Here is a 16589-nt window from a genome sequence, read left to right on the forward strand (position 1 = left end):
GAGGTCACAAATAGATGCTCAATGAGCTAAACCTTTGTCTCTGTTTTAGAGGGGCATGGGTTCAAATCCTGCTCCATGGATTTGAGCCCATTCTGGTTGCTGAGGGAGTGGGAGACCTGCACTGCTGGATCAGTGCAGCTTTCAGCTGAGGCATTAAACTGGATCTCTGAGGACTATGTAAATGACACGCTGTCTGGAACTCTATCTGGTGTTGTAACCAACATTCACCCTTCAACCAATATCATCAAAAAGAAAATGATAATTTATCAGGTTGTTGTCCATAGAGCTTCGCTGTGTGAAAGCTGGCTGTTGCCTTTCTACACAGGAACATGTTAATTAGCCATAAATACCTCTGCTATTTTGCAAAACAGTACCAGGAGATCTTTAGCACTCACTTGAGATGATATCTAGGGTCTTGGGTTAAAGTCTCATCTGCAAGTGCAATACACCCTCAATACTGCACCCTGTGTGTCAGAAAATAGAACAAGAAACTGTGGATGCTCAAGATCTGCAACAAACTAAAGCAGAAACAGAAACAGATGAAAAACAGAAATTACAGGAGAAACTTAGCAGGTCTGGCATCATCTGTGGAGAGAGAGCAGAGTTAATGTTTTGGGTCCAGTGACCCTTCTTCAGAACTCCGAGTGTCAACCTGGATCATTTAGTGAAATGTCATGTCATGGAATTTGAACTTTGTACCTCCAGGCGTGAGTGTGATATACACAGCTGCTTCCCTCAATGGAAATGTATATTTATCATGAGTAAAAGTTTTCTGTATCCTTCTGTTCTGTGGGCTTTAACCCAGGAATCCTGTTGATGTTGCTCCAGTTTCATATTCATGGTTATTTAATGTTATTGATTTCTTTTCCAACTTAGATAACAGACGTACAAAGTGACATTTAAATTCTGATTAAATTCTTTTCTAATGTCTTGCAACTGCTGGTGTTACCCCCAACAGGAAACAAGCAGGGTTTCTGTTTTGAAATACCAGATTTCATTAACCCTCACAGCACCAACAAGTCGAGTCCCACTTGCCTGGATCATGAATGGTATGGAGCTTTATTTCAAAGTGGAAAGAGACACCAATTACATTTTAAACACGAATACTGGGGGAGTGTTGGAGCTTTATCACATAGAATCCCATCAACATATAGGACAACAAAAACCACCATTGGTCTTTATGTAGGTGCTGTTAATATAATAAAACATCTTAAATTACTTCACAGGAGTGTGATCAAAGTAAAATTAGACACTGAGCCACATAAGACAACATTAAGGCAGATGCCCATTGTTGGAAGTGTTAATGGTAATAAACCAGAATCTTCAAAGGATCAGAGACGTCTCTTCATTACACAGCGATGGTTACTTACACATAGCTTGAGGCAATGGCCTAGTCATATTGTCGCTGGACTCTTAATTCAGAGATCCAGGCAATGCTCTGAATGGTTTGAATCCCACCATGGCAGATGGTGGAATTTGAGTCCAATAAAAATCTGGAAATAAGAGTCTAATCAGAGAATCCTTATATTGTGGAATCAGGCAATTTGGTCCATCGTGTCCACACTAACCCTCCAAAGAGCATCCCACCCAGATCTACCCCCTACTCTATCCCTGTAACCCTATATTTCCCATGGCCAATCCACCTAACCTGCATATCTTTGAACTGTGGGAGGAAACCAGAGGAAACACATGCAAACACGGGAAGAATGTGCAAAGTCCATACAGACAGTTGCTCAAGGGTGAAATCAAAACTGGGTCCCTGGTGCTGTGAGGCAGCAGTTCTAACCACTGAGCCACCATGCGATCTATGATGACCATGAATCCATTGTTGATTATCGGAAAACCCACCTGATTCACCGGTGCCCTTTAGGGAAGGGACATTGCAATCCTTACCTGGTCTGGCATACATGTGACTCCAGACCCACAGCAACGTGATTGACTCTTAACTGCCTTCTCGGCAGTTAGGGATGGGCAATAAACGCTGGCCTAGACAGTGATGTCCACATCTTGTGGATGAATTTTAAAAAAGCACATTCACAAACATGGGGCAAGATCAGGAGGCTGGTCTTCATAAATGGCCACAGCTGGTTTGGGAAGTGGACCTATGGCATTAGAACCACACTGTGGCTACCTGGCCAACCAAGTCAACATGTGCCACCCAACCTCTCAAAAATCTGTAAGAGGGAGTGAGGAAGAGAGTTACAGAGGTTTATTGGGGGTGCATCAATGTTGCAAACAGTTTGATTTAAACTCTGAGGGTTGCTGGGAAAGGGATTGGGTTGGTGGTTAGGGAACAGAGTTTGGAGTGGGTGTTGAAGACACGTATGAATTACTTTATATATTTCTTTAATATAAAGTGGGCCTTGCTGGCTGGGACAGCATTTATTTCTCATCCCTAATTGCCCAGAGGGCTGTTAAGTCAAACACATTGCTGTGGGTTTGGAGTCGCTCATAGACTAGGCCAGGTAAGGACAGCTGATTTCCTTTATTAAAGGGCATTAGTGAATTAGCGAAATTCAAGCGAAGGCGTGTTGAACATAAGTTGCATTTGTCATATTGACAAAAGCCTCAATTTTAATCCTCCCAGCTCAGTGGAAACCACATATGGTCCATCTAAAATTGTCCAGGGGACTTCATTCTGCACACAGTTTCAGTCCATCAAAGATAACTTTAAATAATGGGGGATCTTGCCCCAAAATAGCGAGGCCTTATCGAATGTGCTGATTCTCCTCCAAAGTTCTTCTATCAGCCCCACTCTTTAAATTCTGGATTCTTGTGCATTCCTAATTCTAATCACTCCACCTTTGCTGGCCAAGTCTTCAACTGCCATTGCTCCAATCTCTGAAAGATCCTGAAGCTGTCTGTCTCTCTACCTCTTGTTCCTGTCTTAAGGCACTTACTCAAGCCTGCCTCTTTGCCCAAGCCTTTTGCCATCTGACCATCCATCTCCTTAATGAAAAAACACAATGGGTAAGATTAGGGAGATTCCCAAGATATTCTAGAAGTATATCCAGGGGAAAAGGATAAACAGGAAAAGAGTAGGGGAAAGTCTATGTGTGGAGCTGGAGGACATTGACAGTTTGTTAAATGAGTATTGTCCATCTGTCTTTACTTTGGAAAAAGAGGCTGTAAATACAGAATGTGGGAAAAGGGACTGTGAGGTTCTTGAGCAGATTGACATAGGCGATGAAGAGGTATTGGAAGTTCTGGAGGGCTTGAAAGTGGATAAATCCTCAGGTCCGTAAGTGCCATTAGCTGATGCAGTGTGGATCTCCGGGCAGAACAGTTTCGAATCTTGAAGGAGTGAGCGCTGACATTGGGTCCTCCTCCAATTCTCTGTAACAATGCTGATTGTATCAATATAACCTGCAACTAACATTCAATAAACTATACCTTGGTAAGGGACAACAGAGTTTTCTAGTTAGACCAGGCTGTGATCTCCCACATTAGATCAAGTAGATCTTGTAGTTTCCTCAGCTTAAAGAGGATGGTGGCAGTGACATTGCTCATGAACAACAGATCATACAACGCAGTAAGCTGACATGCCCATACAATTTTATTTTATTTTAAATTCATTCATGGAATGAAGGTGTTACCGGCCAGGCAGCATTTATTGCCCATCCCTAATTGACAAGAGGGCAGATAAGAGTCTGGAGTTACATGTTTGCTCAGACCAGGTAAGGATGGCAGTTTCCTTCCCTAAAGGACATGAGTGAACCAGATAGGCTATTCCTGGCAAGCAGAATGGTTTCATGGTCATCTTAATTCCAGAGTTTTTTAAAAAAATTAATTATTGAAACAAATTCCACCATCTGCTGTGGCAGGATTCAACCCAGCTCCCCAGAACATTAGAGATAGTACGAACTGCAGATGCTGGAGTCAGAGATAACACAGTGTGGAGCTGGAGGAACACAACAGGCCATGCAGCATCAGAGGAGCAGGAAAGCTGAAGTTTCAGGTCGGGATCCTTCTTCAGAAAAAATGAAGAAGGTCCTGAACCGAAACATCAACTTTCCTGTTCCTCTGATGCTGCCTGGCATGCTATGCTCCTCCAGCTCCACACTGTGTCATCCTCAGAACATTACCTGGGTCTGTGGATTAATAGTCTAGAAATAATGCCACAAGACCAATTGCCTCCCCATGCCCCTCCCTGATATTCTCTATCAAGATCTGTCTTACAACAATAAATTTATTTAGCTGTAGCACAATTACTTGTTTTCTTATTTTCGCTTTTCTTTGTCAGGTTTTCTTAACATAGTTCTATGCAGTTCCTTCTGCACCGTAAATCATCCAGACGCTCACCTTGTGCTCCAGAGTTCATGGATTGTTTTGTAAAGTGAACTCATGCTCCGTCCTGACATCCTTCCATTAATTATTTGAGAGATCCATTGCTTGCTCTGGCTTATCACTGGAAAATTTTCAATATGTTCCAACATCTTTACGTCATGAGGATTTCTTTAATCTTCAGTTAATCTTCTCTGGTCAAATCACTGTGACCGTACTAAATCTGAACTTGTCAAACATAGCAAGTTTGATTAGACTTTAACCAGGCAGCCTTTCTCTCTCTCTTTTTTATCGTGGAGCTATTACTGGATGAAAAATTAACTGTCTGTGTGGATCTTGCTTTGGGCTATTGAAGAATACATATTGCAAAGTGTTCAAAGAATTAATTCCTACAATAAAATAGGCAACATGAGCATCCAAAAGGCAAAAATCTTCAATCCTGCAGTGAAGCTAACGTTATCCATAAACAAGGTCAGAGAGAGCACCAAGCTAAAAGAACATGAATACACAAATGTCAGGGAAAGGGATCAAGAGATACAGAGAAGGCAGTCACATCAAAGCTTACAGTTTTTCCAAAAACAACAAAGACTTTCACAATCTTAAGCACTGTATAGCCAATGAAATACATTTTGAAGTCTACTGGCTTTGGTGATCAATAATGCTGAAGATACATTAAGAAAAATGCACAAAGCAAGGCGTTATAAAACAACAATCTGATAACGGCAAGTTTTAGTGATGGTGAATGGATAATTATTGAGTGAGGAACTAGGGAGAAATTCCCTGCTATTCTTCAAAACCATGCCACAGGATATTTGACATCCACCTGTGAAAGCTTACGGTTCTCTCAGCTTGAGTTTTTACATGAAACCTCACATCTCACAATACAGTAATTCTTTCCCAGGGAGTACTGGTTCAGTTAGATGCTGAAATCACGATGTGGGCTATAATCCCATGACTTCCTGGCTCAGAACTGCAGCAACCACCCACTGAACCACATCTGACTCCTGCTTGTTTCATGGTAACTCTGCAGTGCCTAATGAAACTGATGCTCAATAATTATCAAACTACAGGAAGAATTTAAGCAGCTTATTCTATCTGCCCACTTAAGCGATAATTACACAGATTCTGCAAATCTCTGGCATCTGGGATGAGGTTGTAGCCAGTGCTCTGTAATGGGCCATGCACCATTTACAAGCCACACTTTTGCTTCCTGGTTCCCTTCAATTTCCCAGCAGGTAGTTTAGGCACACTTCCTCTGCATTATATTCCCTGTATGGCCAGAGTTCACTTTAAACCTTGTCCGTCTGTAACTGCCCATGTAAACCCACTTATCCTGGCAGACGGAATCATGTCTCGTTTCCACTGTTGATGAGTTTTGAAAAGGAGGATGACAAAAATCAAACCATTACCAGATTGGATGATAATGTAGGTGAACAAGCACAGCGATAAAATTGGAGGTGAAAGAGGACTGAAACCCAGGTGTGTATGTGCACTGGTCATTGATGGTGGCAAGACAGGTGGAGCGAGCAGTAAAATAGCATACTGTGTCCTTGGCTTTTTTAATAGAGGCATAAAGTACAGGATCAACAGGATGATGTTGAATTTGTTTAAGACACTTGCTAGACCTCAGCTGGATTATTGCATGCATTTGTGGGTGCTACATTGTAGAAAAGATGCAAACACATTGGAGAGAGTGCAGAAATGATTTACTAGAAAGGTTCCAGGAATAAGAAACTTCAGTGATGGGGATAGATTGAAGAAGTTGAAACTGTTCTCCTTGGAGAGAAGAAGGCTGAGAGGGAGATTTGGTTGAGGTTTTCAACATCATGAGCCGCCTGGACAGAGTAGACAGGGAGAAGCTGTTCCTGCTCGTAAAAGGATCGTAAACGAGAGGACACCGTTTTAAAATGATGCGCAAAAGAAGCAAGGGTGAAATGAGGGAAAACGTTGTTCATACAATGAGTAGTTAGGGTATGGGTTGCACAGCCTGGAAATGCAGTAAAGGCATAGCTGGTGAAAGGAATGGATGTGGGTGATAGATGAGGTGCCAATCATGTGAACTGCTTGAGTATCGTTGGAGCTACATCTATCCAGGCAAGTGGGGAGTGTTCCATTTCACTCTAGACTTGTGCCTTGTAATGGTGAATCAGGAGATGAAGGGTCTAGGCCCGAAACGTCAGGCTTCCTGCTCCTATGATGCTGCTTGGCCTGCTGTGTTCATCCAGCTCTACACCTTGTTATCTCTTATGACAAATTACTTGCTGCAGGATTCCCAGCCTGCGACCTGCTCTTGTAGCCTCAGTACATCTATGGCTAGTGCGTGGTCAATGGTAATCTTCACGATATTAACAGTGGAGGATTGAGGAATCGTAATGCCATTGAATGCGAAGGGGTGATGGTTAGATTCTGTCCTTTTGGAGATCATCATTACCTGGCATTTTTGCTGCATGAATGCTACTTGAGTTTGATTTTGATATTATTGTCACCTGCATTTTACAGTAAGAATACAATAAAATACAGTGAAAAGTATTCATTCGTCACCATGAAATGGCGTCATTTTGAATAATTTAAGAAGAAGGACAAAAAGGAAGATATTCCTTGAAGACAGTCCATCTGTCCGGAGCCAGCTCATCATCATCAATGGCACCTGCATTGCCATCCCTCTACCACCACTTTTCCACCATCTGCACTGGCTCCAACCAACATCGAAATCACCGAACCTCAGGCACTGCTGGGCTGATATCCCTCTGCCACTGCCTCACTGCTGCCTGCGCTGGACCAACCAACATCAGAGGCACAACCGGCTGCTGAGCCCACCTCATCGATGTTGTCGTGATGCCATTCCACCACCACTTCATCGCTGTTAGCTCCGGACCCAACCAGCAACGAAGTCACCGATTGTCTAGCACCATCTTTCGTCACTGGGCCTATGTCGCCAATGTCGCCTCTGCCCATGTAGCAGCCACCGATTCCAGGTCCTGTGCTTGCTTTGGAACAGTAAGTAGGGACTCACTCTCCTCTGCGCTGGGCCTGCTCGAGGTCCACGCCCTGGGCCCAGCTCGGGATCGCTTGAGGTCCGTGCGCTGGGCTCTCACTGCTGCAGATGCTGTTTAAGCTCAGGACAAGGTAAATAAGTAAGATAAAGAAAAAGAAAAGTGGTCGGAGCAGATGAATCCAGCATGGGAAACCTACTCCTCTACCACTTGCCACTTATCAGCAAGACTGGAATACTGTCCAGGTCTTGCTGCATTGGAACATGGACTGCATCGATGCCTGGAGAGAGGTAAATGGTGCTGACCATTATTCAATCATTGGCGAACATCTCCACTTCTGACCTTATGATGGAGGGAAAGTCATTGATGAAGCAGCTGAAGATGGTTGGGCCTAGGACACTACCCTGAGGAACTCCTGCAGCGATGTCCTGGAGCTGAGATGACTGACCTCCAACAACCACAACCATCTTCCTTTGAGGTATGTATGGCTCCAACCAGCTCTCAGCCCGTCAGTCTCTCTTTATGTTCCCTTTTTTCTCATGTACTTCTCTAGGCTCTTTCTGAAATTGTCTCAATCATTTACCCCAAGCACTTCCTGTGGTGGAGAGTTCCACACTTCCAACCACCTCATTGGATAAGGATATTCCTTTTTGTTTTCCCGTTGGATTTATGATTAATTATCTTGTATTCATAGCCCCTTGTTTGGATTCTGCCACAAGTGGAAACAATCTTCCTGCATCTATCCTGCCGAACACATGCATAACAGGGAGGAGCCCTATCAACTCAAACAGAAATGGAAACATGTGGAAACACCAACCTTTCCTAATATCCCCTTGTGTGGCTCATGGTGATATCAAATGTTGCCTGATAAACACTTGTGGGAGCCTCAAATTATTTTCTGACATGAAAGGTGGTATTTAAATGTAAATTGTTGCTTTAATCAGAGCGCATATTCTTCGGGTGACTTTCCTTTTGTAGCTAGATTTCTATCTGCTCCCATCCAGTTATTTTTAAACACTCACTGAACCAGGTTCAATTCTAACTTTCAAATAGAGAAGCTACAAAACAAAATGTCATAAGAAGAGAGGCTGAGAAAATGTAGAATTCCTACAGTGCAGAAAGGGGCCATTCAGCCCATTGGGTCTGCACTAAATGACTCTCCAAAGACCATCCCACCCAGACTCCCACCCTACCCCTGTAACCCCACATTTCCCATAGTCAATCCATCTAACCTGCACATTTGGTCTGTAGGAGGAAACCCACACAGAGAGAATGTACAAACTCCACACAGAGAGTCACCTGAGGCTGGAATTGAACCCAGGTCTCTGGAGCTGTGAGGCAGTAATGCTAACCACTGTGCCATCCAGTGAATAAAACATACAGGGGTATTAAGTAGGTTTTTTGAAGAGGTTAAACAGGTATGAATGACCTCTTCTAAATGGTGGGAGCAGTCCAGTTTCTAAAGACTATCTGTTTTCCCTGTGCTGTGCTAATACTGGCCCAGCCGGGACTTAGATCCCAAGGCTGGGATTTGCCAACACGAGCCAGAGAATATTGGAACTGTTGACTCAGGGAACAACTGGTGGGGGTGGGGTGATGTGCAATCTTTTCATCAGCCTCGGGACCTGCTGGATGGGTATGAAGTGCAGCATCCAGGAGCCACCAGTTTGAAGATCATCATGGAGTGATAGGGCACACTTTGCCAAATGAATGGCAGGGATCAGGGATCTCAATGGTTTCCTTACGGTCTTCATAGAGGGGAAAGAAATGTCAACAGATCACCCAGAATAGATATACATATATATAGAATATATATATCTGAGGCACAAGGGCCCAATTTAACTCACAAGGAGAGGTCAGAACAAAAGTATATCCTGTACCTCTGCCTCTGCAGCCCTGCCTCCACACCTATGTATCTGTCAGGAAAATGGGGCAGGAACTGAGTTCCCAAACCTTTGACTTTGAAGACAGAATGCAACCAACAGAATGGAGATTGCTGAACTCAACTGACATTAAAATCCAGGAAGTGATGACAATAAGTGAGTGACCAATTTACACCTGACAAGATCAGCTGAGGAGAGAGAAAGAGAGGGAGAGAGAGAGAGAGAGAGAGGGGGATTGGCAAAATGAGCATAAACACAGAAATGAGACATTTGAATAACAATGTTTAAATGTGTCAGGTCTGATTGCTGCGCAGCTGTGAGAGCAGATTAGAGCCCAAAGCTGGGTGTCTGGAATAAGGGACCAGATGTCAATAATAGGCAATATATCAAGGAGCAGTGGTCAGATTCACGGTTTACCAAGAGTGGATTTGAACAATTGAACGACAATGACTTGGCCAAGAGACAAGTCTGTCTGTTCACAGTTAAATATAACTGAATGGAAACAGTCAGAAATGTAGCTGAAGAAAGAAGATTGGCAGAAGAAAATGCATTCATATCTTTTCTGTCATTAACACTAGCTTATTGAAGCGACAGTTCTGAAATGCATCACTGCAACTGAAACAATCATTAAGAAAGATTTTTCAGGCTGTGTTTAATGCAATTCGAAGTATTGAAATAATCCAAAAAGTACAGAGAAATACAATAATTGGCCAAGGTTAGTCAGCAGAAGAATGTAGAAGATCGAGTAATTATGCTAATGCTTCATTTCTATAATTTTGGACTAAGTTTGTGTTCATCATGCACTTACCTTCAACCTCTCAAAGATCATTAGAGTGTCTTCATCACTAACTTAATATTTCTCAGGACTTCAAAAAAGTGAATTTCCTCACCTCTTTCAGTCCTCTCCCCATCTCAACATCTAGATTTCTCCCAGATTCAAGCCTGGGATTGTCTGTTCACCATTTCTTGAAATTCTCTTCTTCTCACGCTCATGAATGGCAAGGAACGTTCTCACCACACAATGACCATCTCCAAAAAGGGACAAATTAACCACTGCCCATGGGTTTGAACGTGCTGCCTGAGGATTTTGGCGAATTTCTGCAGTACATCTTATCGATGGCACACCCTGCTGCTATGGTGGAATGACTGAATAATTGTGGATGTGGTGCCAATCAAGCGTGCTACTCTGTCCTGGATGGTGGTGAGCTTCTTGAGTGTTGTTGGAGCTACACTCATCCAGGCAAGAAAGCAGTCTTCCATCACACTCCTGACTCATGTCTTGTGATTACAAATAAACCTGTTCTATATTGGAGCGAAGAAGGATGAGAGGTGACTTGATAGAGGTGTACAAGATGATGAGAGGCATAGATAGAGTGGATAGCCATAGAGTTTTTCCCAGGACGGAAATGACTATTACGAGGGGGCACAATTTTAAGGTGCTTGGAGGAAAGTATAGGGGAGATGTTAGAGGTATGTTCTTTACACAGAGGGTGGTGGGTGTGTGGAATGCGCTGCCAGCGGTGGTAGTGGAGTCAGATACTTTAGGGACATTTAAGCGACTCTTGGATAGGCACTTGGAGGATAATAAAATGTAGGGTATGCAGGGTAGTTTGATCTTAGTAGGATAATAGGTCGGCACAACATCGTGGGCCAAAGGGCCTTTACTGTTCTATGTTCTATGCTCTGTTGGACTATAACCTGGTGTCATGTGATTTATGACAATGTCCACCCCAGTCCAACACCGGCGCCTCCACATCATGTTTTATTTCAAGACTTTATTGATTGAGCTGAAAGTGGCAGAACCACTGGAGGAGCATCACCACAAATGCCTTTCACAAACCTGACGTTCGCAGATAGGATTATGAATTGTCTGGAACACTGGGGTTTAAGTAAGGGACTTTGAAAAGGGATTCCGGTGAGAGCATTTGTTAACTGGGTACAAACCCTGGTTAACTTGGAAATTACTAGCCCGTGAGAGAGAGGATAGAGTGGGACATAACATGTGTCTGGGTGGATTAGCCATGGGAAATATAGGGTTAGAGTCAGGGTTGGCAGAGGGGGTGGTGGGTAAGGGTGGGATGCTCTTTGGAGGGTCAGTGTGAACTCGATAGTCTAAGTGGTCTATTTCCACACTCGGAGGTAACAAGAACTGCAGATGCTGGAGTCAGAGATAACACAGTATGGAGCTGGAGGAATACAGCAGGCCCGGCAGCATCAGAGGGGCAGGAAAGCTGATGTTTTCCGGTCGGGACTCTTCTTCAGAAATATGGAGGGTAAAGGGAGCTGGGAGATAAATAGAGAGAGGAGGGGAGTGGCTGGGGAAAGATGGGTGGGATGGTGATAGGTGAATGCAGGTAGGGAATGGCGGGAGTCAGTGGAATGGGTGAGACGGTTAGGTGAGAGAGAAGATGGATAGGTTGTGACAGGTCAAGGAGGCAGGAGGGAGAATGGATGGGGTTGGGGAAAGGTAGGGGGGTGGTGATAGGTTGGATGCAGGTAGGGGGTAGTGGGGATTGGTCAGCGGCAAGAGTAGGGCGGGTAGGTGGGTAAGAAGAGGGACCACACTGATTTGATTTGGATTGATTTATTGTAGTCACTTGTACCTAAGTACAGTGAAAGGCTTTGTTTTGCGAGCAGTACAGGCAGATCATAGTAAGCAAGGTGATACAGATAATAGGGTGTTTAGACAGAGTGAGGCGTACAGATTACAGCTGCATAGGATGTGTGCAAAGCAAGCTCAATATTAACAATATAAACATTATTTGAAGTTAGAAAGTCCATTCAGTGGTCTAATAACGGCAGGGAAGAAGCGGTTCTTGAACCTGTTGGTGCATGTGTTTAAACTTCTGTAATTTCTGCCTGATGGAAGAGGTTGTAGGAGAGCATTCCTGGGGTGGGAGGGGTTTTTGATGATGTTGGTAGCCTTTCCACGGCAACGAGAAGTGTAAATGGAGTCTATGGATGGGAGGTTGGCTTCTGTGATAGTCTGGGCTGTGCACAGAACTTCCTGTAGTTTCTTACAGTCCTGGGCACAGAGGTTTCCCTACTAGGCTGTTATGCACCCGGATAGTATGTTTTCTGTGGTGCATCTGTAAAAGTTGGGATTCACTGTAGGGACTCTATGGCTCTGTGATAAAAGAACAGAATGAAAGGGAAGGAGAGGCAGGGATGAGGGATTGAGATACTGGATTAGTGATCCTATCAGCGATACAATTTAACGTGAAATAGAAAAGACTCAAAACATATGTGGATGTCCTTACTGGAGAAGGTGCAAAACTTGACCTACACTTGGAAAATAAGGCAGGGCAGGTGATTGAGGTGTCAGTGGGAGAGCACTTTGTGTCCAATGACCATAATTCTATTAGTTTTAAAATAGTGATGGAAAAGGATAGACCGGATCTAAAAGTTAAAGTCTTAAATTGGAGGAAGGCCAGTTGTGATGGTATTAGGTAAGAACTTCCAAAAGTTGGTTGGGAGTGGATGTTTGCAGGTAAAAGGGTGGCCGGAAAATAGGAAGCCTTCAATAATGAGATAATGAGAGTCCAGAGACAGTATGTCCCTGTTACGGTGAAGGGCAAGGCTGGTAGGTGTAGGGAATGCTTGACGACTAGAGAAGTTGAGATTTTGGTCAAAAAAAAGTGGGAGGCACATGTCAGCAAAGATCGAGTGAATCCCATGAAGAATATAAATGCAGTAAGATCATACTTAAGAGGGAAGTCAGGAAAGCAAAAAGGGAACATGAAATAGCCTTTGGCAAATAAGGTTAAGGAGAATCCAAAGATATTTTATAAATACATTAGGGACTAAAGGGTAACTTCGAAGAGAATAGGGACCCTTAAAGATCAGCAAGGCCGCCTGTGTGTGGAATTGCAGGAAATGAGGGAGATACTAAACGAGTATTTTGCATCAGTGTTTACTATGGAGAAGGATGTGGAAGATAGGGAATCTGGGGAAATAAAAAACAATGTTTTGAAAAATGTCCATATTACAGAGGAGGAGGTACTGGACGGCTTAAAATGCATAAAAGTCGATAAATCCCTGGGATCTGATCAGGTGTACCTTAGAACTCTGTGGGAAGCTAGGGAAGTGATTCCTGGGCCCCTGGCTGAGATATTTGTAACATCAATAGCCACAGGCAAGGTGCTGGAAGACTGGAGGTTGGCTAAGGTGGTGCCACTATTTAAGAAAGGTGGTAAGGAAAAGCCAGGGAACTATAGACCTGTGAGCCAGACATCAGTGGTGGTCAAGTTGTTGGAGGGAATCCTGACGGACAGGATTTACATGCATTTAGAAAGGCAAGGACTGAGTAGGGATAGTCAATGTGGCTTTGTGCATGGGAAATCATGTCACACTAACTTAATTGAGTTTTTTGAGGAAGTAACAAAGAGGATTGATGAGGGCGGAGTGATGGATGTGATCTATATGGACTTCTGTAAGTCATTTGACAAGGTCCCTCATGGAAAACTGGTTAGATCCCATGGAATACAAGGAGAACTAGCTATTTGGGTACAGAATTATAGAATCCCTACAGTGTGGAAACAGGCCCTTCGGCCCAACAAGTCTGCACTGACCCTTGGAGCATCCCACCCAGATCCATCCCCCTATAACCCACCTAAGCTACACATCCCTGAACACTACGGGCAATTTAGCATGGCCAATCTACCTAGCCTGCACATCTTTGGACTGAGAGGAAACCCACGCAGACACGGGGAGAATGTGCAAACTCCACACAGACAGTTGCCTGAGGGTGGAATTGAACCCATGTCCCTGGCACTATGAGGCAGCAGAGCTAACCACTGTGCCACTGTGCCACCTTAAACAGAACTGGCTCAAAGGTAGGAGAAATAGAAGGGTTGGTGGAGGGTTGCTTTTCAGACTGGAGGCCTGTGACCAGCGGTGTGTCACAAGGATCGGTGCTGGGTCCACTGCTTTTTGTCATTTATAGAAATGATTTGGATATGAACATAGGAGGTATAGTTAGTAAGTTTGCAGATGACACCAAAATTGGAGGTGTTGTAGACAGCGAAGAAGGTTACCTCAGAGTACAACGGGATCTTGATCAGATGGGCCAATGGGCCGAGGAGTGGCAGATGGAGTTTAATTTAGATAAATGTGAGATGCTGCATTTTGGAAAGGCAAATCAGGGCAGGACTTATACACTTAATGGTAAGGTCCTGGGGAGTGTCACTGAACAAAGAGACCTTGGAGTGCAGGTTCATAGTTAGGTTCATAGTTCCTTGAAAGTGGAGTTTCAGGTAGATAGGATAGTGAAGAAGGGGTTTGGTACGCTTGCCTTTATTGGTCCGTGCTTTGAGTATAGGAGTTGGGAAGGTCATGTTGCAGCTGTACAGGACATTGGTTAGGCCACTTTTGAAGTACTGTGTGCAATTCTGGTCTCCCTGTTATAGGAAGGATGTTGTGAAACTTGAAAAGTTTCAGATAATATTTACAAGGATGTTTCCAGGGTTGGAGAGTTTGACCCATAGGGAGAGGGTGAACAGACTGGGGCTATGTTCCCTGGAGCATTGGAGGCTGAGGGGTGACCTTATAGAGATTTGTAAAATCATGAGTGACATGGATAAGGTAAATAAACATGGTCTTTTCCCCAATCCAAAACTAGAGGGCATAGGTTTAAGGCGAGAGGGGAAAGATTTAAAAGGGACCTCAGGGCAACTTTTTTCATGCAGAGGGTGGTGTGTGTATGGAATGAGCTGCCAGACGAAGTGGGGGAGGCTGGTACAATTACAACATTTAAAAGGGATCTGGATGGGTACATGAATATGTAGGGTTAGGGTTTAGAGGGATATGGGCCAAATGCTGGCAAATGGGACTAGATTATTTTAGGATATCTGGTCAGCATGGATGAGTTGGACCAAAGGGTCTGTTTCTGTGATGTACAGCTCTATGATTCTAAATGGACTGAGGTGGAGAGTACATTGTCTTTGGCTGCCCCTTTGATATGAAGATGTTGTCTACTCAGAGTCGTGAATATCGACTGCGGGTCTTGTTGTGACTGAACAATCAAATTCTCGACCCACAGATGTTTTGGGTACATGGGGCAGCAGGATGTTGAGGACAGTGTGTGCTGGAGAGCAGGGTATTCCACCTTTTTTCTGCTGCTGCTGTGCCTCACCATGACCTTGTCTGGGCTTGGAGCCTGGTGCATTTTTATGCACCATGCTCTGAACAATCAATAGTAAACTCCTCCCAACCATCACTGTTAATACAGCGAGTGCCTTTGATCTTTGTCCTTGGTGTCACTGGAAAGCTAGTCCCTTGAGTATGTCTAAATGGAAACCTTTCTAACCTCACTTGTGCTCATGCCAAAACTAAACTGGGCACTACAGAAATACAGTTTGCAAAGGAGTGCAGTGTCAGGACCACCCTAGATCTCTTCAACTTTACTTCAAAGAAGTATGTCCTGTCCTTAAATTTTTGTCAAACAAAGATCATATGAACCCAGATCTGATTAACTTAATATGCCACCTCTCATGGGGATTCTAGGAATGATAAAATAGGTCAGGAAGGATCCCACTCTCTAAATGAAATTACCATGATTACTGAGATCCCCGGTCCATTGCCCATTATTGGACACAGTAATTAGGTTGTGGTCCTTCAGTTTCCCAGTTTTGTAATTTGTGTAATTTTGCGTTATCTTTGCAAGCAGGAGGCGAGAAAATGGTAATGTTTACCCACAGATAGTGAATCTATGGGGGCTGTGGAGTCCTGCGCTGCAATGTCATTTCCAATCGGAAGCCTGGGGTCTCTTAATGCCTCTCCTCCAAGATAGCCCTGGGGTTAGGGGCTTATCGGAGCTATCTGTGCAAACAGAGCCCTTTCTCAGCACAGGCAGCCCTGGCTATCCCCCAGAGATAGGGAGAGACAGATAATTCCTGGGAGTGTGGAGTTGTTGACGGTTTGCTGTGTCTGGTTTAATCTCACCCTTTCAGTTCCTTGTGTGAATGGGATTGTGCACGGACACAGGCAGGGACTCAGAGACTGGGAGGGAGCTGGGTTCAGTGTTGCGGGCCCCTGGATAACCCTTCCCCTTCCCCGTCTCCCTCCCTTCCTCATCCTCTCTCGGTCTCCCCTACCCCTATCTCTCCCTCTCCTCCTCCCCCTCCAGAGGCTATTCGGGCTAACTGACTGACTGAGACTGGGGCCATCACAGAGGAAGGAGGGACAGACCCCGATGGGAAAGGAGGCGGTTCCTACCAGGGACTGGAAGAACTGAGAGAGAGACAGGGATGGAGAGAGCAAGAGACAGAATGAGAGGCACAGAGAAGGGAAGGCGGGGATAGTGAGAGACAGACAGTAATAGACTACAGACTGAGAGACAGAATAGAGAGAGACAGACAGGACAGAGAGAGACAGAGAGAGACAGACAGGACAGAGAGAGACAGAGAGAGACAGGATAGAGAGAGAGAGA

The 16589-nt window shown here is 44.3% G+C and overlaps 1 protein-coding gene across 1 annotated transcript in view; it reads left to right on the forward strand.

The window, feature by feature from the left end:
- The first annotated feature begins 10829 nt into the window (after positions 1 to 10829).
- LOC109923258 (neuronal acetylcholine receptor subunit alpha-4-like) overlaps positions 10830 to 16589 on the forward strand; it is a 30074-nt gene continuing 24314 nt past the window's right edge. The window contains exon 1 of the mRNA XM_048608481.1: positions 10830 to 10863. Coding sequence (XP_048464438.1) covers positions 10839 to 10863 — 25 coding nt within the window. The 5' untranslated portion in view covers positions 10830 to 10838. The remainder of the gene's footprint in view (positions 10864 to 16589) is intronic.

This window comes from Rhincodon typus, chromosome 19 (genome assembly GCF_021869965.1).
Source record: "Rhincodon typus isolate 14 chromosome 19, sRhiTyp1.1, whole genome shotgun sequence".
Lineage (NCBI taxonomy): Eukaryota > Metazoa > Chordata > Chondrichthyes > Orectolobiformes > Rhincodontidae > Rhincodon > Rhincodon typus.